General features: G+C 40.8%; 1 protein-coding gene across 3 annotated transcripts in view; it reads left to right on the forward strand.

The window, feature by feature from the left end:
- slc14a2 (solute carrier family 14 member 2) overlaps nucleotides 1-26,966 on the forward strand; it is a 46,995-nt gene that overhangs the window by 16,315 nt on the left and 3,714 nt on the right. For 2 of the 3 annotated variants that reach the window (XM_078396188.1, XM_078396177.1), the window contains 6 exons: nucleotides 2,235-2,382; nucleotides 8,632-8,821; nucleotides 12,267-12,395; nucleotides 18,845-19,034; nucleotides 22,054-22,201; nucleotides 22,585-22,719. In XM_078396188.1, coding sequence (XP_078252314.1) covers nucleotides 2,235-2,382; nucleotides 8,632-8,821; nucleotides 12,267-12,395; nucleotides 18,845-19,034; nucleotides 22,054-22,201; nucleotides 22,585-22,719 — 940 coding nt within the window. Of the gene's footprint in view, nucleotides 1-2,083; nucleotides 2,119-2,234; nucleotides 2,383-8,631; nucleotides 8,822-12,266; nucleotides 12,396-18,844; nucleotides 19,035-22,053; nucleotides 22,202-22,584; nucleotides 22,720-26,966 lie in introns of all 3 variants that reach the window. The other variant, XM_078396197.1, reaches the window with a different exon arrangement.

A 26,966-nucleotide genomic window follows, 5' to 3' on the forward strand; every position in this document is an offset into this window, starting at 1 on the left:
CGAAAAGATTGAGAGGGATTTGAGCCAAAAACAGGCTTTGAATGGCATGGATATGTTAGGCTGGAGGGCCTGTTTCCATGTGGTATAACTATGTGATTCTGTGACTCTCTGCTACAAGTTATCCCACTTTTTAAGAAAGGAGGGAGAGAGAAAACAGGAAATTATAGACCAGTTAGTCTGACATCAGTGGTGGGGAAAATGCTGGAGTCAATTATAAAAGAAGAAATTGCGGAGCATTGGGATAGCAGTAACAGGATCGTTCCGAGTCAGCATGGATTTACGAAGGGGAAATCATGCTTGACTAATCTTCTGGAATTTTTTGAGGATGTAACTAGGAAAATTGACAGGGGACAGCCGGTGGATGTGATGTACCTCGACTTTCAGAAAGTCTTCAACAAGGTCCCACATAGGAGATTAGTGGGCAAAATTAGAGCACATGGTATTGGAGGTAGGGTACTGACATGGATAGAAAATTGGTTGACAGACAGAAAACAAAGAGTGGGGATAAATGGGTCCCTTTCGGAATGGCAGGCAGTGACTAGTGGGGTACCGCAAGGCTCGGTGCTGGGACCACAGCTATTTACAATATACATTAAGGACTTGGATGAAGGGATTAAAAGTACCATTAGCAAATTTGCAGATGATACAAAGCTGGGTGGTAGTGTGAACTGTGAGGAGGTTGCAGGGTGACTTGGACAGTTTGTGTGAGTGGGCGGATGCATGGCAGATGCAGTTTAATGTGGATGTGTGAGGTTATCCACTTTGGTGGTAAGAATAGGAAGGCAGATTATTATCCGAATGGTGTCAAGTTAGGAAAAGGGGACGTACAACGAGATCTGGGTGTCCTAGTGCATCAGTCACTGAAAGGAAGCATGCAGGTACAGCAGGCAGTGAAGAAAGCCAATGGAATGTTGGCCTTCATAACAAGAGGAGTTGAGTATAGGAGCAAAGAGGTCCTTCTGCAGTTGTACAGGGCCCTAGTGAGACTGCACCTGGAGTACTGTGTGCAGTTTTGGTCTCCAAATTTGTGGAAGGATATTCTTGCTATTGAGGGCATGCAGCATAGGTTTACTAGGTTAATTCCCGGAATGGCGGGACTGCCATATGTTGAAAGACTGGAGCGACTAGGCTTGTATACACTGGAATTTAGAAGGATGAGAGAGGATCTTATCGAAACATATAAGATTATTAAGGGGTTGGACACGTTAGAGGCAGGAATCATGTTCCCAATGTTGGGGGAGTCCAGAACCAGGGGTCACAGTTTAAGAATAAGTGGTAGGCCATTTAGAATGGAAATGAGGAAAAACTTTTTCAGTCAGAGAGTTGTAAATCTGTGGAATTCTCTGCCTCAGAAGGCAGTGGAGGCCAATTCTCTGAATGCATTCAATAGAGAGCTAGATAGAGCTCTTAAGGATAGCGGAGTCAGGGCGTATGGGGAGAAGGCAGGAACGGGGTACTGATTGAGAATGATCAGCCATGATCACATTGAATGGTGGTGCTGGCTTGAAAGGCCGAATGGCCTATTCCTGCACCTATTGTCTATTGTCTATTGTCTAATACCAATATCTCCATGGCAGTGCTTACATCATGAACATAAATATCTCATAAAAGTCATATTACCTGTTAATTGTATAAAGAATTATACAAGAATTAGAAGGCAAATTGGCACACAGTCGTTCATTGTATGAAAACATATTTGGGAAAGCTAAAATTTGAATGATTCAGCACTAAAAATGATTCAAAACTCAGTTAAATATGAAATCAATACCACTTTTCTCTTAATACAACAAGGCGCATTTTATGACACAAATGCTGGAGGCACTCTCTGGAGAATATGGATAGGTGATGTTTCAGGACAGGACCCTTCTTTAGAGTGAGTCACGACTGGAAACATCACCTATCCTTGATCTCCAGAGATGATGCCTGATCTGATGAATTACTCCAGCACTTAGTGTCTTTATTTGGTAAACCAATATCTGCATTTCCTTGTTTCTGTAGCACATTTTATTCTATATATTTGTCTAATAAAGATACTGTTTTTTGATTGATTTTTCTTGACTGAGACCTTTAAAATCTCCCAAAGATAAAATAAGAGGACTATCCCAAGCTGGCATATAGGTAAGCCGAAATCGAAGCTTTGCAGTAAACTATATTTTGTAATTGCAATTTGTTTACTGTTCTTAATTATAAAGAGATTTTTTAATGTAAATTCTTTCAATTAATATGATTTTTAGCTGGAGTCAAATGCATTCCTAAACCGAATTTCATCGATATCCAAAGAACAGAATACAGCCATCAAAGAAGCTGAGACCTTCAAATGTAATTATGAAGTTTTCACTGATTACCCGAATAAGATCTACAATTTTGCCAATTGGCTTAAAGGTAAGAAACTGCAGAGTTGATTTTTTGTTCTGTCTTTATTAATTTTAGCAAAAATAGGGGTGTATACAAAAATAATTGTTTTATATATATAGATTGCCAAAGACTTCTTCCCACAGGCCATCAGGACTGTCAACTTTGATAACCCCAGAGACTAAATTTTTGTCGACACTTTTTGTGCTATGTTTAGTAACTTATTAACTTTATTTATATGCTGTAACTGTAATTATTTTTGTGCACAACCCGCAGGCATTGCCACTTTCATTTCACTGCACATCGAGTATGTGTATGTGACAAATAAATTTGACTTGACTTAATAGTTTTATCAAGTACCATTTATATTGAACTACCCATGTGAAACAATTGCTCAGTATGACGAACAAGTAAATGACAAGGAAACGGATCAAGAACAAAATGGGAGAGAGAGAGATCAGATTTATGGAACTCAGTAATTAATAATGCATTTGAACATTGATGCATTTATACTGGTATCCAGGGGTGCAGTGCTGCCAGAGTTTACCGGAGCGCCGCTACCTCTGTAAAAAAAAAAAAAAAGCCAAAATAAACAGCGGGGAGTTTTAACTAGCAGGGAATTTAACAGCGGCAGCTCCGGCACCAGTGACAGCTCCGGCACCTAAAAAATTAGCACTGGAATATTGCTGGCATCAAATATGTGATTAACCTGAACTTGTGTGAACCCTATGTAGGATGACACAAAATTGTTGTTCTAATCACACTGACATAATTTCAGTGGCTAGCCAAAACTATTATGTTGTTGTTATCAATACCCCATAACCACAATGTTCAATTTTTATGTAACTATCACCAATTCACCAGCCCCTGTAAAGTGAAGATGCCCTGTGCCTGCACACAACGACAGATGTCAGATTAGAGCCTGGAGCCGGTTCTCCTTTATTCGGGCTCTTTCTTACCTCCAGTTCCCTCCCCTCTACTTTCAGTCTGAAGAAGGGTTCTGACCCAAAACATCACCCATCTCTGCTCTCCAAAGATGCTAACTGACCCGCTGAACTACTCCAGCACTTTGTGTTTATCTTCAGTCTGGAGGCTTTGGCAGAGTATGTTTTAAGAGGGTCTCTAGTTTTCTGACACACTTCTGGAGACCATGATAGTTGGAGAAAAGTAGATACTGTAAGTCCTCCTAACACAAAGAGTTAGCAAGTCCTATTGGTGTATTAAACCTGCTCTACCATTCAACAAGATCATGGCTCATCTTCTAGATTAATTCCCCATATTCCTTGATTCCTCTAATATCCAGATATTTATTGATGTCAGGTTTGAATCCAAGACATTGGTGAGTTCACATCAGGAGTACAATTTTCAATTCAGTTCAGTATTGTGTAAAGTTTTAGTCATCCTGCTATTGGAAGGATGTCATTAAGTTGGAAAGAGTGCAGAGAAGATTTACAAAGATGTTGCCAGGACTCGGGAGACTGAGCGGGTTGGGCAGAATAGGACTTCATTCCTTTGAGTGGAAGAAGTTAAGGTTTGATCTTATAGAGGTGTATAAAATCATGATGGGAATAGATAGGGTGAGTCTTTTTTCCCAGAGTAGAGGAATCGAGAACTAGCGGGCATAGGTTTAAGATGAGAGAGGAAAGATTTAATAGGAACCTGAAGGGCAACTTTTTCACTCAGAGAGTGGAAGGTACAAGGAACAAACTGCCAGAAGAGGTAGTTGAGGCAGGTACTATTGCAGCATTTAACAGACACTTAGACAGGTACATGGATGGAAAAGGTTCAGAGGGATATGGGGCAAATGCAAGCAAAGGGCCTAGTCTAGATGGGGCATCTTGGGTTTTATGGGCAAGTTGGGCTGAAGGGCCTGCTTCCGTGCTGTATGACACTATGACTATGACTAATTATCGGTTAATGCTTTTATATGAATTCAAAGCCAAATCTACCAGTGAGGTAAAGTTTGTAGAGCATCAGGGCAACTTATATTTAGATCATAAGACCATAAGACCATAGACATAGGAGCAGAATTAGGCCATTCATACGATCGAGTTGACTTCATCATTCAATCCTGGCTGATCTATTTTTCCCTCTCAACACCATTCTCCTGCCTTTACCCCGTAATCTTTGAAGTCCTTCATAATCAAGACGTCCTATCAATCTATGCCTTAAAAACACCCAATGTCATGGCCTATATATATATATATATTTTGCCTCAATCCCTTCTTAAACAGTGGAGTCACATTTGCGATTTTCCAGTCCTCTGTAACCATTTCTGATTTTAGTGATTCTTGAGATATCACTACTAATGCCTCCACAATCTCAACAGCTACGTCATTGTGAACCGTGGGGTGTAGTCCATCAGGTCCAGGTGACTTCGCCACTTTTTGTCCTTTCAGCTTCCCAAGCACCTTTTTGTCTGTACTAGCAGCTGCACTCTCTGGACTCTCTTGAATTTCTGGCATATTGGTGATGTCTTCCATTGTGAAAATGGAAAAAAATATTCAGTTCATCCGCCATTTCTTTGTTCCCCATTACTACTTCTCCAGCATCACAGTCCAGTGGACCCAATGTCCACCCTTGCCTCTCGTTTACTTTTTATATATCTGTTGAAACATTTGGTAACCTCTTTTATATTGTTGGCTAGCCTACCTTCATATTTCTGCCTAAGTCTGAAGACTGGTCCAGACCTCAAGCATCACCTATCCATGTTCACAAGGAAAGCTGCCTGACCCGCTGACTTACTCCAGCACTTTATGTTTTCTTTTGTAAACCAGCAGCTGTAGTTCCTTGTTTCTACATACAATTCTACATATTCATTTCTAACTGTGGACTCTGATGTTACTGAATAATTTATTCCATATTTATGACATCTGAGGATTGTGCTTAATGCAGAATCTGAATCGATATAACTATTGTAAGAATTATTAGAATGTTCAAGGCACATGGAAGTGGGGATCATAATTGTTCAAAAAATAATAAGATAAACTGCGTTTGACAAATGGCCTTCTTTTTTGTTATAATGGCCACATATTTCACCATTAACAATAGTGAGAAGCAAAAACCATGGATAAACAAATCATGCAAACACCAAAAAAATTAAAAGTCAATATCAAAAATCATCAGCAAATCAGGCATCATTTATGAATAGAGAAACAGTTAGTCAAGTCAAGTCAAGTCAATTTTATTTGTATAGCACATTTAAAAACAACCCACGTTGACCAAAGTGCTGTACATCTGATTAGGTACTAAGGAAAAAATGAAACATACAGTAGCACGCAAACAGTTCACAGCGCCTCCTCAATGAGCCTCAAACGCTAGGGAGTAGAAATAGGTTTTGAGCCTGGACTTAAAGGAGTTGATGGAGGGGGCAGTTCTGATGGGGAGAGGGATGCTGTTCCACAGTCTAGGAGCTGCAACCGCAAAAGCGCGGTCACCCCTGAACTTAAGCCTAGACCGTGGGATAGTGAGTAGCCCCAAGTCGGCCGACCTGAGGGACCTGGAGTTAGAGAGGTGGGTTAGAAGATTTTTGATGTGGGGGGGGGAATGTCCATTTAGGGCTTTATATGTGAATAGGAGGAGCTTGGTTGATTCTGTACCGTACAGGGAGCCAGTGGAGAGAGGCCAGAATCGGGGTGATGTGGTCCCTTTTACGGGTACCCGTCAGGAGTCTCGCTGCGGCGTTTTGGACCAGTTGCAGGCGGGACAGGGAAGATTGGCTGATCCCAGTGTATAGGGAGTTGCAGTAGTCTAGGCGGGAGGAAATGAAAGCATGAATGATTTTTTTCTGTGTCGTCGAATTGGAGGAAAGGTTTGATTTTAGCTATGGTACGAAGTTGGAAGAAGCTGGCTTTTACCACAGCGTTGACTTGCTTGTCAAATTTTAATGCAGAGTCAAATATCACGCCGAGGTTTTTGACATGCGGTTTGACTAGGCAGGATAGGCTTCCAAGACTGCCTGTTATCGATTTGATGGAGTCGGGGGGGCCGAATAGGATGACCTCAGACTTGCTCTCATTTAATTGGAGGAAGTTCAGATCGGTGACTATTCAGATCTCAGATCGGTGACTGTTCATCAGAAAACTTTCATTCCTTACACCATAGTCAATGTCCTACCTTCGAGGAAGACTATCTGAAAAAGCAGCCTGTTAAGATAAGGAAAATAAAACTGGCTTATCAGACTTTAATTAAAATATTGAACAGAATGCAGATTTCAAAGAAAGAACTGTATATGATAGAATAAAAATATTGCAGGCATGGAATATATGATACAAAACAGAAAATCCTCAAATTACTCCACTGACAAGCAGCATTTGTGGCACAAGTAGAAGTGGACTTAAATAACCTTTCAACAGCACTTGAAAAAATAAAAAGTAAAAAGTAAATAAATAAGATGAGTGTTTTAAAATGGTGAGAAAAACTGGATGGAACCGGAACAAAAGGTTGGGCTGTAATATGCTGGAATGCAGGACAGATTGGATGACAATAAGGATGATGTTGCAAGCCAAAAGTGGGTGGAATGGTGCAAGTATAGAAACAAAAGGTGATTTCAGAGAAAGTATAAATGGAAGTAGCTGTATCGTTGTATGAGTTTGTCAAATTTTGAGTTGTCTCTGGACAGCCACATGTGAAGTTGCTTCAGGCTATTAAACAAATGAAGCCAAGAAGAGAATGTGCTGATTGAGTGTGGGTCAGTGAATTATTTAGTTTGGACATTGGAAACACAGGGTCAAGCTTGCAGTCTGGATTGAGGTTTTCCACAAAGTGCTCATCCAGCCTATATTTATCTTCCTTTGTGCAGAGCTGAAATACACCGTCAGCTCACTGCTGACCTTCAATTAAACTTAATCTTGCATTATGTGTAGGAAGGAACTACAGATTCTGGTTTAAACCGAATCTTGCATTTGACTGATCGTTCCAGCTAGAAATTCCTGGTACTGATGGGAGGAACCTTTCACAGTTAACCAGAACAAGTCGCACTAACAAACAATGAGATAGCTAGTTAAATTACAGCCCTGATTTAGTTGGCTATAAGGCCAGTAAATACAACTACTGGGCACCACAGGTGCATTTTGTGCTATTAAAAAAGCGGGGATGGAAGTAACAACCACTACCACTGCCAGCATCACTCTGACTGCCGCTACCATGTGTCCCTTCTTTTTCAAATACACTGTTGACCTTCATACCTGAAGGCTATGCTGCAGTTTTTGAGGGAGAAATGCATTAGAGTAATGTATGCAGAGGCAAATGCACATCAAGTGAATGATCAGTACTGGCATCCATTCATCTGCAAGAGATGATGGTGCGGCTTGGCATTGTCCTGCTTGGAGGGGAGGAGTTTTCATCTGTGGTTACATCTCACTGTGCCCAGCAAGGATGAAGTGTCCTCTCCATTTGATTTGGCCGCTGAGCCTGGGCAGGTAAATGGGAATACGAACTTGCCCAGCATCTGCATTCTTCTCTCGAACTGATAGGCTAATTCCAGAGGAACGGTGTGGCTGCTACGTCTGGGGCTTACTCGGTTGTAGGAGTTGCCGGAAGGTGATTGCACGAGGGATCAGTCGACCGTCTCTAGGGACTCCAGCTCCAGTGCCTTTGGCTCTCCTGAGCCTTACCCACAAGGCAGCGGGGTGCTATTTAACCCATAGTTGGGACCTAGTTGATGGACATCAGGACGTGCCCACACGCCGGTGGGCCTGCATGTCGCATCTCTGGGGGACAGAGTTCCTCCGAGATCCCCGCGCAGTTTAGCCTGGGACTGAAGGTGGCCCCAGTTACCGTGTTGCCACGAGGAGGCACTGCGAGAGTCTTGATGATGCAGAGGTTATGTACTGGCAGGGGGAGGCTTACGCACTCGGCTCCCTTTTTCGCAAAAATTTGCTAGCCAGCGGCATCTGGATTTATACCAGGGCACTAGGCACATGCAACACACTGGCTCGCGCCACCAATAATGATCAGTGGAGGTTGTATAATGTAAAACAAATCATCTGTTCTACATTATGCAGATATAACGTAGACATATTATATCTGTGACTAATCGATGTTCCTTTAACCACACTTCTTCAGCCACACTCTGCTGAGTACTGCCAAAGGGTTCAACCAAAGCTGTTCAGGCAATGTGACCATTGTTTGAGTAAACCAATATTTTTGGATTCAAATGTTCACAAGCATGTTAATTTTCAATTGCAATTTAACTTCACATTGGAAGTCATTAAGATGAATAATGTGAAAGTCATGTGCACTCATTTTATACTGATTTATTTTTCATAAACTTTACAGAACAGAATATTCTCTTTCGTTTCATTGACTGGAACTTACGTGGAATTGCTCAGGTGATGTTTGTCAACAATTCATTCAGTGGGATTATTATCTTGGCCGGTTTAATTATGCAGAATCCATGGTGGGCACTGAATGGCATTGTGGGCACTATGTTCTCAACGGTGTCTGCAGTTTTGCTCGGTCAGAACAGGTAAATATACTGTGGTAATATGTATTTGATCTTCAACAATTTTAAAACATTGAAGTGCGTTTAATTTTTGTGAGATTTGGGAAATAATAAATTTCACCACACAGACATAACAGACCAAAATATTTTTATCAAATCATTTATTTTATTCCTTGGTACTCTATTGAGGAGGTTCATGAGACAGGGAATGAAGGCAGATAGATCATGTGCAGGCAGATCTGCAGTTTAATTTAGAGTCATGGTTGGCACAGACGACGGAAGTCAAAGACCATGCACCACTAAGCAGTGGTGTTCTACTTTCTGGGTGACAACTGCTCATTGCTATTATTATATTATTTCACAATTATCCCACAATTTCCTGTAATGAATTCCATCTACCACTTGCCCACATATTTTACCAATAGATGTCCTGATATTTCATACTTTTTTTCTCACTTTACCACCCTATAAAGTTTTGCTTCACTGACAGATATTTTAATTGGGCTGTGGATTTAATATTTTGAATCAAAAATGGCAGAAGCCCAGAACAGAATACAGATGAACTGCATTGTTTACCTCTCTTTACCTCACAAACATTTATTCACAACAACTCTATTTTTAATTTTGTTGCTAATTTAGTACCGTAATGCTGCAGCCTCTTTCATTCCATGGCCTTCGATTTTGCTTTTAAGATGGTAATAAAATATTTTATCAGGCAGATTTTGAAAGTCTATATTCACAGCGGCAAATACACGGCCCTTGTCAATCATTGATAAGGAGTTGAGTTAGAGAGGAGGGACATGTTGAATAAGAAACTTCCATATTGTGACCTAGGCAGTTGAACGCATGGCATTGAGCAAAGGGAGGATGGTTCACACAAAAGGTCCATGAGCCTGTCAACGAAGCATGGATATGGGTCCAGCCAAGGTTGCAGTGATAGAGTGAAGATAACATCTTGGAGGAAGTTAAAAAGAGATTGAGCAAGCTATGTATGGGGTATGGTGTTTCTGTTTCTGTTTTCTACAACACAACCGCCAACAGCTGGGCTATCTCGTGCAGGTTTTGCTCCCGTGGGTACTTGATGCAGCAGTGATAAATTACTTTACCTTTACTCCAAAATACTCAAACAAAAAGCCTGAGACCCAAACTGAAATCCCACTGCAGTACTTAATGATCTTGAATTTATAAGGGCCTTGGCAATGATGAGCATAAAATTACCAGATTGTTACAAAAAACTCATCGGGTTTACTGGTTTCCTTCAGGGGAGGAAATCTGCTGTCCTTCCTTGGTGTGGCCTGTAGACCCACTCAATCCACTCAGTTGAAAGGCAAGTATCAATGTGCCAGAAGTGTTGGTCTTGCCATCGATGCCAAGATCCTATTTAAAAAATAGGAAAATAAAACTGCAGATGCTGGTTTAAATCAAAGGTAGACACAAAATGCTGGAGTAACTCAGCGGGTCAGGCAGCATCTCAGGAGAGAAGGAATGGGTAATGTTTCAGGTCGAGACCCTTCTTCAGACTGATGTCAGGGGAGGGGGCGGGACAAAGATAGGATGTAGTTGGAGACAGGAAGACTAGTGGGAGAACTGGGAAGGGGGAGGGGATAGAGAGGGGAAGCATGGACTACCTGAAGTGGGAGAAGTCAATGTTCATACCGTTGGGGTGTAAACTGCCCAAGCGAAATATGAGGTGCTGTTCCTCCAATTTGCGCTGGACCTCACTCTGACATTGGAGGAGGCCCAGGACAGAAAGGTCAGATTGGGAATGGGAGGGGGAGTTGAAGTGCTGAGCCACCAGGAGATCTGGTTGGTTGAGACAGACTGAGCGGAGGTGTTCAGCGAAACGATCGCCGAACCTGCGCTTGGTCTCGCCGAAATCTGTTGCCTATTAGCAACAGAGACCCGGATTCGATCTTGACCTCGGATGCTGTTTGTGCCGAGTTTATAACATTCTAAATGTGAGCATGTGAGTTTCCTCCGGGTACTCCGGTTTCTTCCCACATCCCAAGTACTTGTAGGTTTGTGGGTTGATTGGCCACTGTAAATTGTTCTTAATGTGTAGGGAATGATGCGAAAGTCGGATACCATAGAACTAATGTGAACAGATGATCGATGGGCGGTGTGGACACGGAGGGCCAAAGGGCCTGTTTCCATGCTGTACCTTTCATTCAATCAATTAATCAAGTTGATGATGACGAGATGTGTAAATGTGAATTGTGTGGCCAAGGGTGGTGTTAGAAGCAGTTGTGATGGTGGTGTTAAGAAGGTTTAGATATATGCACATGCATTTGTAGGGAACGGAGGGTTATGAATGACCTGCAGGTAGATGAGATTAGTTTAACTTGGCATCATGTTGTTCAGGATAGAGATTGTGGGATAAAGGGCCTGTTTCTGTACTATACTGTTCTATGTTCTATGAGCAGGGCAGCTACATTTTGCACTAGCTCGTATTTCTGAAAAATGGGACCGGATATCTATGGCCACCTGACAGGAATTATTTTGGGTAATGGGGTGATATTGCTGAAGAGGCAATGGTGAAGTCCTCCAGTAAAGTAATTAAGAAAGGAAGAATTCCTGAGCATGCTGCAGGTGGACAGCAAGTAGAATGGTGGTGGTGGTGAAGCAATCTAGGTTTTAACATTGGGCCACCAGAGCTCTGGCTTCAGTTGCAAGTTTTGCAGTGAATCTTAAAAAGAGGAGAAAGTTGAAGTTCCAGAGGAATGTGAAGTTTTTGGCCTGAAACGTTAACTCTGATTCCTTTTCCACAAATGCAGCCTGACCTGCTAAGCATTTCCAATATTTTCTGCTTGTATACTAAATCTTCAAACACTGCAATCTTCGAGGTGCTAGTGCTTCATAAAGGTTGTTTGTGAAACTGAGCATTTTGCTAAGCTGCTTTAGGACATTGGGAATCAAGCATAAACCATACCTGTACAATCCTTTGAATAAATAATCAAGAAAAGGCTTGCATTTATTTTTTACCTTTCACAACCTCAGAGCCTCCAAAGTACTTAACAGTCAATGAATTCCTTTTCAAAACAGAAACAGAAAATGCCTGAAACACTCAACCGATGAGGCAGTACAGTGGCGAGAAGAAAAGTGTCAATGCAGAAGAAACAGCACAGAAACAAGCCCTTCACCCCATCAAGTCTGTGCCAACCATAAAACATCCATTTACACTAATCCCACGTTGATCTCATTTTTTTATTCTCCCCACATTCTTATCAATTCCACCCAGATTCTACCACTCCGCTACGCTCTAGGGGCACTTTACCGCATCCAATTAATCTACCAACCCACACATCTTTAAGATATGGGAAGAAACCAGAGCAACTGGAACAAACCCACACATGATGTAATCTGTATCCACAAATTTTCATCTAAATTGTTCAGAAGCATTACTTCCCTAAAAATAAATTGCTTTGGTGATTTGGGATTATGAAGTATGAATTATATTGTTGTGTTTCAGATCCCAAATTGCAACAGGACTTCATGGCTACAATGGCATCTTGGTCGGCCTTCTGCTGGCTGCCTTTTCTAATAAAGGAGATTGGTATTGGTGGCTGCTTCTGCCTGTGTTTGTCATGTCAGTTGTCTGGTACGTGAAGCCATCCTTTCATTATAAACTTAAAACATTTGATACACATATTCTACATTCAAACTTTTATTTTTAGAAACTAAAATAATCTTGTTATGATAATACTGATTGATAAGAAATATATATGTTTTTAAAGACATGCGAATTTAGAATTTAAACAATAGGAACACAAAAGGGTTGGAAATCCTCAGCACCTTGGGGCATATTGCTGCTGTCTGTCCAACAGGAGTGAGATGGAAGCACTGAGATCTGTTGAAGCCTCTGTCTACCCAAAATAAGTTCACTTATTTTTCAGCTGAGTCAAATTAGTTAACAACTGCCTCTGGGGAAAATTTCATTGATCTTGTTGGGAATACAATGTGATATTTCATATCCACCAGAAAGAACAGACAGTTGTTGGTTGAAAATGTAATTTGAAATTCAAAACCTCCAACATTCCACCAGTACAACTGAAATAGTAACCTAGATCTTGTGCTCAGGGCTCTGGACAGGACTCAAACCACAGCCTTGTGACTCAAAGCTAAGGCTGGTATGGTTAAACCATGAAACATATCATTCAAACTAATAGCCCCTGAGGTATCAGGTTGGGAATGAGTCTAAAAATGGCCAAAAAACATGAATGGTTATAGGTCCAAGAACACTGTTCAATTTTGTTCTTTTAAGTTTCATTTCACCGCTGAGTACCCGATACCACCAAAAAGACAAAAGGCTAATGAGCAATGCAGGAGGATTAATTTTAATATCAAAATATCAATGAATTCAATAGCTGACTAGATATGTATTTATAGATAAGTAGTACAGAGTGTAGAATTTAATAAACGAAACAATATGTGAGAGATCCATCTACCAAAATGATCTGTTTTCATTTTTTTTTCTGTTTGCAGCTTTTAATTTTCCTTTCCACATCCTTGCTTAATCCATGCATGCCATGACACCTTTGAAGTTTGCTTTTGTATTATTTGAAGTGACAGGAATATTTTGCCACATGAATGAATCACTGCAATGTCTCACTTGATAGACATTCTGTTGGAGAGCCAACAAAAGAACAAAAGATTAAGAATGAACATCCTTAGATTGAATCATAACATTTTAAGTGTCCTTGCAACAAAAATATGGCAATGGTCTTTGACATTGCAACATTCTAAACATTTTTAAAGGAGTTTAGAACTTTACCAGAGGTACCTGGAATTCTTTGAGGACGTGACAAGTAAAATGGATGAAGGGGAGCCAGTGGATGTAGTGTATCTAGATTTTCAGAAAGCCTTTGATAAGGTCCCGCACGGGAGATTGGTGACTAAAATCAAAGCACATGGTATTGGAGGTAGGGTGTTGACATGGATAAAAAATTGGTTGGCAGACAGGAAGCAAAGAGTAGGAGTAAACGGGTCCTTTTCAGAATGGCAGGCAGTGGCGAGTGGAGTGCCGCAATGCTCGGTGTTGGGGCCGCAACTGTTTACCATATATATTAATGATTTGGAAGAGGGAATTAGAAGTAACACTAGCAAGTTTGTAGATGACACAAAGCTGGGTGGCAGTGTAAACTGTGAAGAGGATGTTAGGAGGTTGCAGGGTGACCTGGACAGGTTGAGTGAGTGGGCAAACGCGTGGCAGATGCAGTATAATATAGATAAATGTGAGGTTATCCACTTTGGCGGCAGAAACAAGGAGGCAGATTATTATCTCAATGGAGTTAGGTTAGGTAAGGGGGAGGTGCAGCGAGACCTCGGTTCCTTGTACACCTGTCACTGAAAGTTGCCTTGCAGGTACAGCAGGCAGTGAAGAAAGCTAATGGAATGTTAGCCATAACGAGGATTTCAGTATAGGTGTAAAGAGGTTCTTCTGCAATTGTATAGGGCCTTGGTAAGCCCACATCTGGAGTATTGTGTACAGTTTTGGTCTAATTTGAGGAAAGACATCCTTGTAATTGAGGCAGTGCAGCGTAAGTTCACGAGATTGATCCCTGGGATGGCGGGACTGACATATGAGGAAAGATTGAAAAGACTAGGCTTGTATTCACTGGAGTTTAGAAGGATGAGAGGGGATCTTATAGAAACATATAAAATTATTAAAGGACTGGACAAGCTAGATGCAGGAAAAATGTTCCCAATGTTGGGCGAGTCCAGAACCAGGGGCCACAGTCTTAGAATAAAGGGGAGGCCATTTAAAACTGAGGTGAGAAGAAACTTTTTCACCCAGAGAGTTGTGAATTTGTGGAATTCTCTGCCACAGAGGGCAGTGGAAGCCAAATCACTGGATGGATTTAAGAGAGAGTTAGATAGAGCTCTAAGGGCTAGTGGAATCAAGGGATATGGGCTGATGGCCATCAGCTAACAACCGAGAGTTTGTGGATCGAGTGGGAACGCATTTAATTGCATGAAGTATGCAGGACTTCTTGCACCTGCAATATCAGTCTACCAATATTCCGTGGAAAATGCAAGGTCTTATTTCCATTTGATGGCAACTGGTAAAGAGGGGTTGGTTCTTATATAATTCCCAATGTCATTGGAGTATGTCTCCATCAATTTTTCTAATGATGTCAAACATGCATTCCATTTATGTAAGAAATAGAAGCATGTAGGGCATTTAGTCCCCTGTGCCTGCTCTAACATTAAATAAAATTATGACCTTTTACTTCAGCACCACATTCCTGCAAAACCCAAATCCCATAGAACATAGAATGGACAACAGTACAGTACAGGTTTAGGCCGTTTGACCCACAATAACTGTGATGCCAAGTTCAACTCTTAACTGCCCAAGCATAATTCATATCCATTAATCCTATGCCCTCCCATGTGCCTAGCGAAAAGCCCATTAAATGCCGCTATCGTATCTGCCTACACCACTACCCCTCTAAAAAATCTGTCCTAAAATACTTGTCCCACACATCTCCTCTTACCTTAATGCTATGCCCTCTAATCATTGATATTTATACCCTGGGAAATAGGTTCTGACTGCCTATCCCATCTATGCTTTTCATAATTTTATATATTTCTATCAGGTCTCCCCTCAACTCTAGCTTTCAGAGAAAACAATCCAAGTCTGTCCAACCTTGTAGCTAATATCCCCTAAACGAGGCACCAAAACATGGCGCCTGCATGTGTAAATATGCAAAAAGAATTTCACTATGTACTTTGCACATGTGACAAATAAAGAACATTGAACCATTGGACTTTGGTCTAATTAGGACTTTGATTTGGTCACATTCTGGTAAACCTCTCTGCACCCTTTCTAAAGCTTCCACATCCTTCCTGTAGTGGGACAACCAGAACTGCAACATTAATTGTAAGAAACTACAGTCTTGAGGAGAGCCTTGAAATCATGGTATATGTTCGATTGGAACTGAGAATCTAACTGAGGACATTTTGCGAGATGTTTTAAAATGATGGTTTTGATGAAGTGAAGGGCACACTCCCCCTCTGTGATTCCTCCTTCCCTCCGACTCTACGACCACGTCTTAACCCAGACCTGTTACCACAGCCACGTTTGTTTTCTTGGGACTTGCCTGCGCGTCCATCGTTTACCTCGTGGATTCCAGCAAAACTTCAAATAGCCCTTGCTTTCCCTCTCTCTCCATCCCCTCCCCCTTCCCAGTTCTCCCATCAGTCTTACTGTCTCTGACTACATTCTATCTTTGTCCCACCCACTCCCCTGACATCATTCTGAAGAAGGGTCTGGACCCGAAACATCACCCATTCCTTCTCTCCAGAGATGCTGCCTGTCCCGCTGAGTTACTCCAGCATTTTGTGTCTCCCGGCACAACTATATTCTATTCTTGATTGATGATGAAAAATGTATTTCTAGTGAATGGTTGATCTATATACAATTGATTATCATAGAAAATAGGTGCAGGAGGAGGCCATTTGGCCCTTCGAGCCAGCACCGTTGACATAGTCAACGATAAATGCAAAGAATGTATAGGAAAATAACTGCAGATGCTGGTTCAAATCGAAGGTAGACACAAAATGCTGGAGTAACTCAGCGGGTCAGGCAGCATCTCAGGAGAGAAGGAATGGGTGACATTTCGGGTCGAGACCCTTCTTGCAAAGAAGATAGATCTGCACATTATTAACTAATATTAATAGAAAGAAAATATTTTTGTTGATTAAACTATTTTAATCTACTAATAATTGGCATAACCAATGTTTCCATTATTACATGATAATGTGTCATGGATCTGTTATTACTTTGGCAAGTGCAAGCATGCAGCTGGTTTGCAATGAACACAATGCCACAATTAATGTGCATACCACATGCTCAGCATCATAACTCCATTACACTTTTCCTTTCCATTATGCCAAGAATGTTCAGGAGATAGACAGAATGCAAGGAAGGATTATTGGAGATCATGGATATGTCAATGCAGATGACTCAATTTCACATTCCCCCAAGTCCTTCACAGCATAGGTACAGTGAGGCCAATAAAACACAAAGCTTGTATCAGAAAGAGCATTTTGAATATTAAGTGTACATTTCCGCACTTTGGACCTACTGTTCCCTGTATTATGTTTCTTAAGATTAGCAAAATAACAGTTGTATGGATAATTTAGCTTTGGACTATAGTATTAGGCTAGATGTTTCAGAAGAATGAACACCTCAGCAATAAATTTGTTTGGCATGACCTACCTACCATAATCCCTGTGTTGGCTTGGGTTCATTTCTTTTATTTTTGTTAAATACACTTGAACAGCTTCCTTTGTGATTGACTTTATTGTCACTCCATTTGCTCAATAATGCATAGGATTTTTAATCTAACTGGAATACTTATTTTCTAATCTTCTGCTGGTTTCCTTATTAGCGTAGCTTATTTTTAGCAATAGTTCACCCTTCCACTGCTTTCCTTTAATCAAGCATTATTTGATGTGTTTCATCTGACCTAATCAGTTTATTCAAAGTTAATCACTAAGTTTTCATATTTTCTATTACTAATCCTTATTTTCTCCATGAATTGAGAATGCTAACATGGCAAGTATAAGAGAATTGTATGACCATATTGAAAATTTCCATTAGTAAAAATTCCATTGTTTTATAGGGGGATTAATCCATAATGTTTTGCATGCTAAAAACATGAAAAATAAAATCTTGTGTCCTTTGAATTTTTTTGAAATTATTTTTCAATTGAGAAAACCCTTATTGATTAGATCTTAGGTGAAATCTAAACAAAACAAACAATTTTCAAAAAAAAACTATTTTTCCTAAGCCACCCACCTACTGCCCAACAGTTCCCATTGTAGTTAGTATGGTCTCTGAAAGTGTACCTTGTGGCCCATCACCTCATGCTCATGATGATCGAGACAACATCTCATTTGCTCTCGTGAAATTATCAGTAACCTCCCTAATACTGGATTTGAACACTGAATCAACCTTGATCTTACTTAATGGCAGGGCAGTCTTGGGGAGCATAAAATCTACTCATGCTGCTAGTTTCTTATGTACATTCAGCAAGACCAACATTAATTTAATTTGCAAAAGAAAGAGGGTGGGGGGCAACTTGTTTGGACAAGGTGAATCCTTTGGACTGCCTCCAATGCCACTATGTAATTTTTTAGGTAAGTAGACCAAATCTGCTTTCAGTATTCTAGGTGTGATGTTACCTACGTCTTGTACAGCTGTAACTAATACCTAATAGTTGGACCTGTCTGCAAACACGTTGCACACCAAGATTCCTCAGAACTTCAATCATTCGCAGTCTCACTCCATTCAGATAATAATCTGAATTATGTTACAGGAAGGAAGTTACTTGCAGTTATCTGCCTAAAGGATTTAATACAGACATAGGAGACTTGATTTGAAGGAAAGCGAATGCAAAGGAACATTGTGCAATCATCAGTGAACAGCTCGAGTCCTGTCTCTTGTAGATGAAGCTGCAGAAAATAATTAGGCACAGGACTTTGCACTGGTTTCCAACAATGATATTCCAGGGCAGAAATAACTAGCCTCCAAAAAGTCATAACCAACTTTCATTGTGCTGTCATTGGAGAATTTTCTTCCTGATCCTCATTGATATAAAATTTCATAATCCATAACTGGATTCCACATCCAGTTAAATTGCAATGTAACTCTTAACAATTCCTTCCCAATTATGTCCCATTCGTGCTCCCTTATGGAATATCTGGAGTAATTGCTAAACCTATTCAGTTCTATGCACTGTTCATCTGTGTTTAATATAATATCAATGATACAATTATGATCTTAAGTTCTTCTCTTTGAAAATGTTTACCATAATTTCTCCACAGTGGGTAATTCGTTCACATATCAATTTATATTTTTGCAAACTGTCTGGGGGATAAAATCTGAAGTTTTTGTCCTAAGCTATTTTTGGATCTCCTGGATATTAGAAAATCTTTCTCTGTCATTAGCAATTGACGTTCTAATTATTAATGATTTCATGGCATTTATATTTAAACACAATTCAGCTATATATTTGCATTGAAAACTATTTCTTTTTACAGTCCTTTGCTTTCCAGTGCATTAACCTCTGTGATGGAAAAATGGGACCTGCCTGTTTTCACTCTGCCATTCAATATTGCTGTATGGATGTATTTGGCTGCTACAAGACACAATATTTATCTTCCCCAGAATGTTATTCAACCCATAAATTCACCACCAAACTACACATGGTCAGAGCTCAATGTTCCTATGGTAAGCAAAGTGGTAGTGTGGAATCTTATTATGTTATTGTTGAACCAATAAACAAGGTTGGCGAGCTGCTATCACAATTACCCACATGGAATTATGATCTTGGCAGTAATAGAGATCTGGGTAAGAAGAAAGTAATAAGGTGTTCTAAATATTCCTGAATATAAGTTTTACAGATACAGAGTCATATGTTTTAACAATACAGCAGGGAAGCAGGCACCTCAGCCCACTGAGTCCGCGCAGATCAATAAATCAATGATTTACCTTCACCCCTCAGTCTGAGGAAGGGAAACATCACCCATTCCTTCTCTCCAGAGATGCTGCTTGTCCCGCTGAGTTACTCAGGCATTTTGTGTCTATCTTCGGTTTAAACCAGCATCTGCAGTTCCTTCCTATATCTTTACACTAGTTCTATCCTACACATTAGGGACAATTTATAGAAGCCAATTTACCTACAAACCTGCACATCTTTGGAACGTGGGAGGAAACCAGAGCACCCGGAGGAAACCCTCCCAGGGAGAACGTACAATCTCTGTACAGATAGCACCCGTAGTCAGGATTGAACCCGGATCTCTGGAGCTGTAAGGCAGCAGCTCTTCCGCTGCGTCACTGTTTCACCCCTTTATCTCTTCTACATTGGGCTTCAAGAAGGTATTCAAGAAGGACAGGAAAAGGGAGAAGGGTGTAGATTGGTAGCTTTGATTGACGACACTATTGCCATGGTGGAGAGATGTGGATGTGTGAGGTGAGAGTCAGCATGTTCACGTGTCGACGTGCCCAGATCGCCATGTTGGTGATGTGGACCGTTGGAGACCCAGCAGCAGCCTGGAGCACAATTAGATTGGGCACCATACCAGGTGGTTGAGCACTTGAATTGGACGGTAGAGGGAATTGTCAATATCACCAAGCCAGGCTGACCCTGGACGACCCTGCAATTCCATCCCAGTGCTACCTCCAGGACAAAGGGTATTATGGCCAAGTTAAGACTCTAACATTTCTAACAACTTTAAACTTGAAAGGTACAAGATGGCACTAGAAACATGATGACTCTTCTGTACGGCCTCAGTGTAATCTACTGTTCTTACACTCTTATAGTTGAGTATGATTATGCCTATTTATACCAAGGTCTTTTACTGAATTGGATGCAAAAAAGGAATTACATGTGAAAATAAAGTATCATTGAACCATTTAATATGGTTGATTACATTGAAACAGCTACAGAAAGGGATATAGACCCTTTTAGGTTAAAAGATAGTCAACTGGAGAAAGGCCACTTTCATTGAGATGGGAACAATCTGGCCTGGATATTGTTAATATAGGCGCTCAAAGAGTATATTTTATTATTTGTATTGTAAATATTGCTATTAGTCTACCAACTCCAAAAAAGGTGAAACTTGTATCATCAGGGTTAACTTTATTACAAGCAATTACTTATCCACAATTCTGCGCACGTTCAGGCAAGATGCTACAGAGGAATAGGAGAACATTTCCCAGGAGAACAAGTCTACTGCTGCTTTGTTACGCTCGACCTGCCATTGACTACTCCTTCCCAGACTACAAATGTTGTTGGACAGCCAGTTTACAGTTGAGTTTATTGGCACATGTACCAAGGTACAGTGAAAAGCTCTTGATATGTGCTATCCATTCAGCAGAAAGACAATCGAGCCATTTTGTGTATACATACATGATAAGGGCAGAACGTTTAGTGCAAGGTAAAGCCAGCAAAGTCTGATCAAGGATGATCCGAGGGTTACCAAAGAGGTAAATAGTAGTTCAGCACTACTCTCTGGTTGTGGTTGGATGATCCAATTGCCTGATAACAGCTGGGAAGAAATGTCCCTGAATCTGGTGGTGTGTGTTTTCACACTTTTATACCTTTTGCCTGACGGGAGAGCGGAGAAGAGAGAGTGGCCAGGGTGCGACGACTCCTTGATTATAGTGCTGGGCTTGCCGAGGCAGCGTGAGGTATAAAATGAGTCTATAGAACGGAAGTTAATTTGTGTGATGGTCTGGGCTGCGTCCACAATTCGCTGCAATTTCTTGCGGACTTGGACGGAGCTGTTTCCAAACCAAGCTGTGATGCGTCCTGATAAAATGCTTTCTATGGTGCATCTGTGGAAGTTGGTTAGAGTTATAGGGGTCATGCCAAACTTCTTAAGCCTTCTAAAGAATTAGAGGTGTTGGTGTGCTTTCTTGGTCGTTGGAGACGTTATTGGTGATATTGACTCCTAGGAATTTGAAGTTTTCAACCATCTCTACATCAACACTGTCATTGCAAACTGGGGTATGTGTGGTTTGATTCCTGAAGTCGATCACTATCTCCTTTGTCTTGCTGATATTGAGAGAAAGGTTGTTGTCTCGACACCAGGACTTAGTGAACACTCGGATTGACTTCCATGCACTTCCATGCACACAGTCTTCCATGCACTTGCCAATGAAGCCAGTCACGGCAGTGGCGTACTCATTCAGGTTAGTTGCAGAATCCAGTCCCTGGCTCAAAGCAGTCGCATACAATGTCATCCATGTTCGTTGACCAGCATTTCACAACTTTCTGTACCGGAACCTCCTGCTTCAAAGATCATTTCCTATGGTTAAAGACTCAGCAATTGGAAAGTTTCTTTATTCACTTTGTCCAGATCCTTGCTGATCATGAACAACTCCAACAAGCATTTCTCATCCATCATTGCACCGTGGAAAACAATCTCATGGTTTCTTCTGACTGTCCAAATAACAGAAGCCCTTCTTTGTTACAACCTCCCTAATTAATCTTTACTACACCCTAATTACACCCTTTTAACATTCTTTAAGAGAGGATGCACCGTTGTAGAAATGACAGTAAACAACTAAGGAAGGAAAAGAGATGTGCAGCGAAATAAAGTTCTGAGGTAAACTTCGCAGTAACACAGTGCCATATGGTAAACAAAACTTTTAAAAACTGTTGTATTTCCATGACAGCTTCCATGACTTTTGCTCTTATAGATTGCATAAATTAAAATATGAATTTTAATCAATTTTTATTTAGCTTCTGAGAGCTATTCCAGTGGGAGTCGGGCAGGTTTACGGCTGCAACAATCCCTGGGCTGGCGGCATTTTCCTTGTTGCATTGGTTATCGCATCTCCTATCACCTGCCTGCATGCTGTAATCGGATCGTCTTTTGGCATATTGGCAGGTAAGATCATAACATTTCTCATCTGGAAATACTGGAATCAAAAACATGAAGAATATTGAGGGCTCTTGGTTTTGATAGTAAAGTGGGAATCATCTTGAGTAATGAAATGCAACTGCCCCTGCCATGGATTGTTACAAAGCAACAGAGGGTGATTTTTACTCCTGTTGCTTGTGATTCAACAAGATAGTTAGGTTTCCATCAGATACTCATATCCGTTGCATATGCACATAATGCATTCAATGGAAATATAATGCAATTTATCATGTTACTTTACAGTGGTAATTACGTAACAGAGATACTTATACATAGGCAAAATAAAAAGTTACTTCTGATATGGAGCTGAATAGTTCATATTTTGTTTTGGTATTTAACTTGTCTTTTAGGATTATCCCTGGATTCACCATTTCAGAAAATCTACGATGGATTGTGGAGCTACAACAGTGTCCTGGGTTGTATTGCAGTGGGTGGAATGTTCTATGCCCTGACGTGGCAGACCCATCTTTTGGCAATGCTATGCGGTACATATCAATATATCATGAAAGGTTTTACATAAGATGTCTATGAATATCACATCTTGTAATTCTACCAGAATTTAGAATAGATAAATGAAAGAATCATATTTATACATGATAATTTAATGTTAATATTTTATTATTGTGATTCTTTTTGATAAAGCAATCATATTCTCATAATGCTTTTCACAAAATAGCTTGTTGTCATTCTTTCTCTCTATATTAAAGTTCCATGTCAAAGCAAGGTTTCAAACAAAGAAATAGGCTAGATTTTCCAGAGAAATACCAAGAGTTTCTCACAGATCTATTACTTTCACTAAATGTATTCCAAACTTGCTAACAGTTGCTCAGCAACATTTTCATAACCGCATTCCATGCTTGTCCAGCAGAGATTTAGCATCTTCCTGGGCAACTCACTCCAACAACATGTGCCAAGTTCGACTTGGTGCAAGCTGTTCTACATTAAGTTCAAAAAATGACTGAGAGGAATTAAGGTGTCTATATAATTAGATACATAATCATTTACATATATTTGCAACTTTTTAACTGTTGTTAAATATTTTAATTTGATCATAACATTTAGAAATATTTGTGACATTTTGACAGACAAAAAAATTGGGTTTGAGGCTTCAACGTTTGTAGATGTTTATTAACATATAACATATAACATATAACAACTACAGCATGGAAACAGGCCTGTCCGGCCCTACCAGTCCACGCCGACCATTCTCCCTGACCTAGTCTCATCTACCTGCACTCAGACCATAACCCTCCAATCTCCTCCTATCCATATACCTATCCAATTTACTCTTAAATAATAAAATCGAGCCAGCCTCCACCACTTCCACCGGAAGCCCATTCCATACAGCCACAACCCTCTGAGTAAAGAAGTTCCCCCTCATGTTACCCCTAAACCTTTGTCCCTCAATTCTGAAGCTATGTCCCCTTGTTGGAATCTTCCCCACTCTCAAAGGGAAAAGCCTACCCACGTCAACTCTGTCCGTCCCTCTCAAAATTTTAAAAACCTCTATCAAGTCCCCCCTCAACCTTCTACGCTCCAAAGAATAAAGACCCAACCTGTTCAACCTCTCTCTGTAGCCTAAGTGCTGAAACCCGGGCAACATTCTAGTAAATCTCCTCTGTACCCTCTCCATTTTGTCGACATCCTTCCTATAATTTGGCGACCAGAACTGCACACCATACTCCAGATTTGGCCTCACCAATGCCCTGTACAATTTCAACATTACATCCCAACTTCTATACTTGATGCTCTGATTTATAAAGGCAAGCATACCAAACGCCTTCTTCACCACCCTATCCACATGAGATTCCACCTTCAGGGAACAATGCACAGTTATTCCCAGATCCCTCTGTTCCACTGCATTCCTCAATTCCCTACCATTTACCCTGTACGTCCTATTTTGATTTGTCCTACCAAAATGCAGCACCTCACACTTATCAGCATTAAACTCCATCTGCCATCTTTCAGCCCACCCTTCCAAAAGGCCCAAGTCTCTCTGTAAACTTTGAAAATCTACCTCACTATCAACTACTCCACCTATCTTAGTATCATCTGCATATTTACTAATCCAATTTGCCACACCATCATCCAGATCATTAATGTAAATGACAAACAACAGTGGACCCAACACAGATCCTTGGGGCACTCCACTAGACACTGGCCTCCAACCTGACATACAATTGTCAACCGTTACCCTCTGGTATCTCCCATTCAGCCATTGTTGAATCCATCTTGCAACCTCACTATTAATACCCAACGATTTAACCTTCTTAATCAACCTTCCATGTGGAACCTTGTCAAATGCCTTACTGAAGTCCATATAGACAACATCCACAGCCTTGCCCTTATCAATTTCCCTGGTAACCTCTTCAAAAAATTCAAGAAGATTAGTCAAACATGACCTTCCAGGCACAAATCCATGTTGACTGTTTCTAATCAGGCCTTGATTATCCAAATAATTATATATATTGTCCCTAAGTATCTTTTCCATTAATTTTCCCACCACAGACGTCAAACTAATAGGTCTATAATTGCTAGGTTTACTTTTAGAACCTTTTTTAAACAAAGGCACAACATGCGCAATGCGCCAATCTTCCGGCACCATCCCTGTTTCTAATGACGTTTGAAATATTTCCGTCATAGCCCCTGCTATTTCTGCACTAACTTCCCTCAATGTCCTAGGGAATATCCTATCAGGACCTGGAGACTTATCCACTTTTATATTCTTCAAAAGTGTCCGTACCTCCTCTTCTTTAATCCTCCTAATTTCCATCACTACTCTACTTGTTTCGCTTACCTCACATAATTCAATATCCTTCTCCTCGGTAAATACCGAAGAAAAGAAATTGTTTAATATCTCCCCCATTTCTTCCGGCTCAGCACATAGCTGTCCACTCTGACTCTCTAGTGGACCAATTTTATCCCTCACTATCCTTTTGCTATTGACATATCTGTAGAACCCCTTGAGGTTTACTTTTACATTACTTGCCAAAGCAGCCTCATATCTTTTTTTCGCTTTTCTAATTTCCTTTTTAAGATTCCTTTTACATTCTTTATATTCCTCAAGAACCTCATTTACTCCCTGCCGCTTATATTTATTGTATATCTCCCTCTTTTTCCGAACCAAGTGTCCAATTTCCCTGGAAAACCATGGCTCTTTCAAATGATTATTCTTTCCTTTCCACCGAACAGGGACATAAAGACTCTGTACTCTCAAAATTTCACCTTTAAATATCCTCCATTTCTCTATTATATCCTTTTCATAAAACAACAATTTCCATTTCACTCCTTTTAAATCCTTTCTCAGCTCCTCAAAATTAGCCTTTCTCCAATCCAAAATCTCAACCCTTGGTCCAGATTTGACCTTCTCCATAATGATATTGAAACTAATGGCATTATGATCACTAGACCCAAAGTGCTCCTCAACACATACCTCCGTCACCTGACCCATCTCATTTCCTAACAGGAGGTCCAACACTGCCCCTTCTCTGGTAGGCACCTCTACGTATTGCTGCAAAAAACTATCCTGCACACATTTTACAAACTCCAAACCATCCAGCCCTTTAACAGAATGTGATTCCCAGTCTATATACGGAAAATTGAAATCACCCACAATCACCACTCTGTGCTTACTACTAATATCTGCTATCTCCTTACATATTTGCTCTTCCAATTCTCGTTCCCTATTTGGCGGTCTATAATACACCCCTATAAGTGTTGCTAAACCTTTCTCATTTCTGAGTTCCACCCAAACAGCCTCCTTAATCGAGCCTTCTAGTCTGTCCTGCCAAAGCACTGCTGTGATATCCTCCCTGACAAGCAATGCAACACCCCCACCTCTTGCCCCTCCGATTCTATCACATCTGAAACAATGAAATCCTGGAATATTTAATTGCCAATCGCAACCCTCCTGCAACCATGTTTCACTGATCGCGACAACATCATACTTCCAGATGTCAATCCAGGCTCTAAGCTCATCCACCTTTCTTACAATGCTCCTAGCATTAAAATATACACATTTAAGGGACCCATCATTTCTTATTCTCAGTTTATTTCTTTTCCCTTCTTTCTCTCCTACATATTGGGTCTGAGTGTTTCCCTTTTCTGCCTCCTGCCTCACACACTGCCTATTAGCTATCTGTGTTTGAGTCCCTCCCCCCAACCGTACTAGTTTAAAGTCTCCGCAGTTATTTTAGCAAATCTCCCCGCCAGGATATTGGTTCCCCTCGGGTTCAGATGCAACCCGTCCTTTTTGTACAGGTCATACTTCCCCCAGAAGAGGTCCCAATGATCCAGAAACTTGAAACCCTGCTCCCTGCACCAGTTCCTCAGCCACGTATTTATCCTCCACCTCACTCCATTCCTATTCTCACTATCGCGTGGCACAGGCAGTAAGCCTGAGATTATTACTTTGGAAGTCCTTTTTTTTAACTCTCTTCCTAGCCCCCTGAATTCTCCTTTCAGGACCTCTTCCCTTATCCTACCTATATTGTTGGTACCTATATGTACCACGACCTCTGGCTCCTCTCCCTCCCCTTTCAGGATATCCTGGACACGCTCAGACACATCCCGGACACCGGCACCAGGGAGGCAAACCACCATCCGGGTCTCCCGACTGCGTCCACAGAAACGCCTATCTGACCCCCTCACTATAGAGTCCCCTATTACTACTGCTCTCCTCTTCCTTTCCCTACAGTGTTTGTGGGCAGGGCTTGTTCTATTCTCCCACCAA

The sequence above is a fragment of the Rhinoraja longicauda genome, chromosome 1, assembly GCF_053455715.1.
Source record: "Rhinoraja longicauda isolate Sanriku21f chromosome 1, sRhiLon1.1, whole genome shotgun sequence".
NCBI lineage: Eukaryota > Metazoa > Chordata > Chondrichthyes > Rajiformes > Arhynchobatidae > Rhinoraja > Rhinoraja longicauda.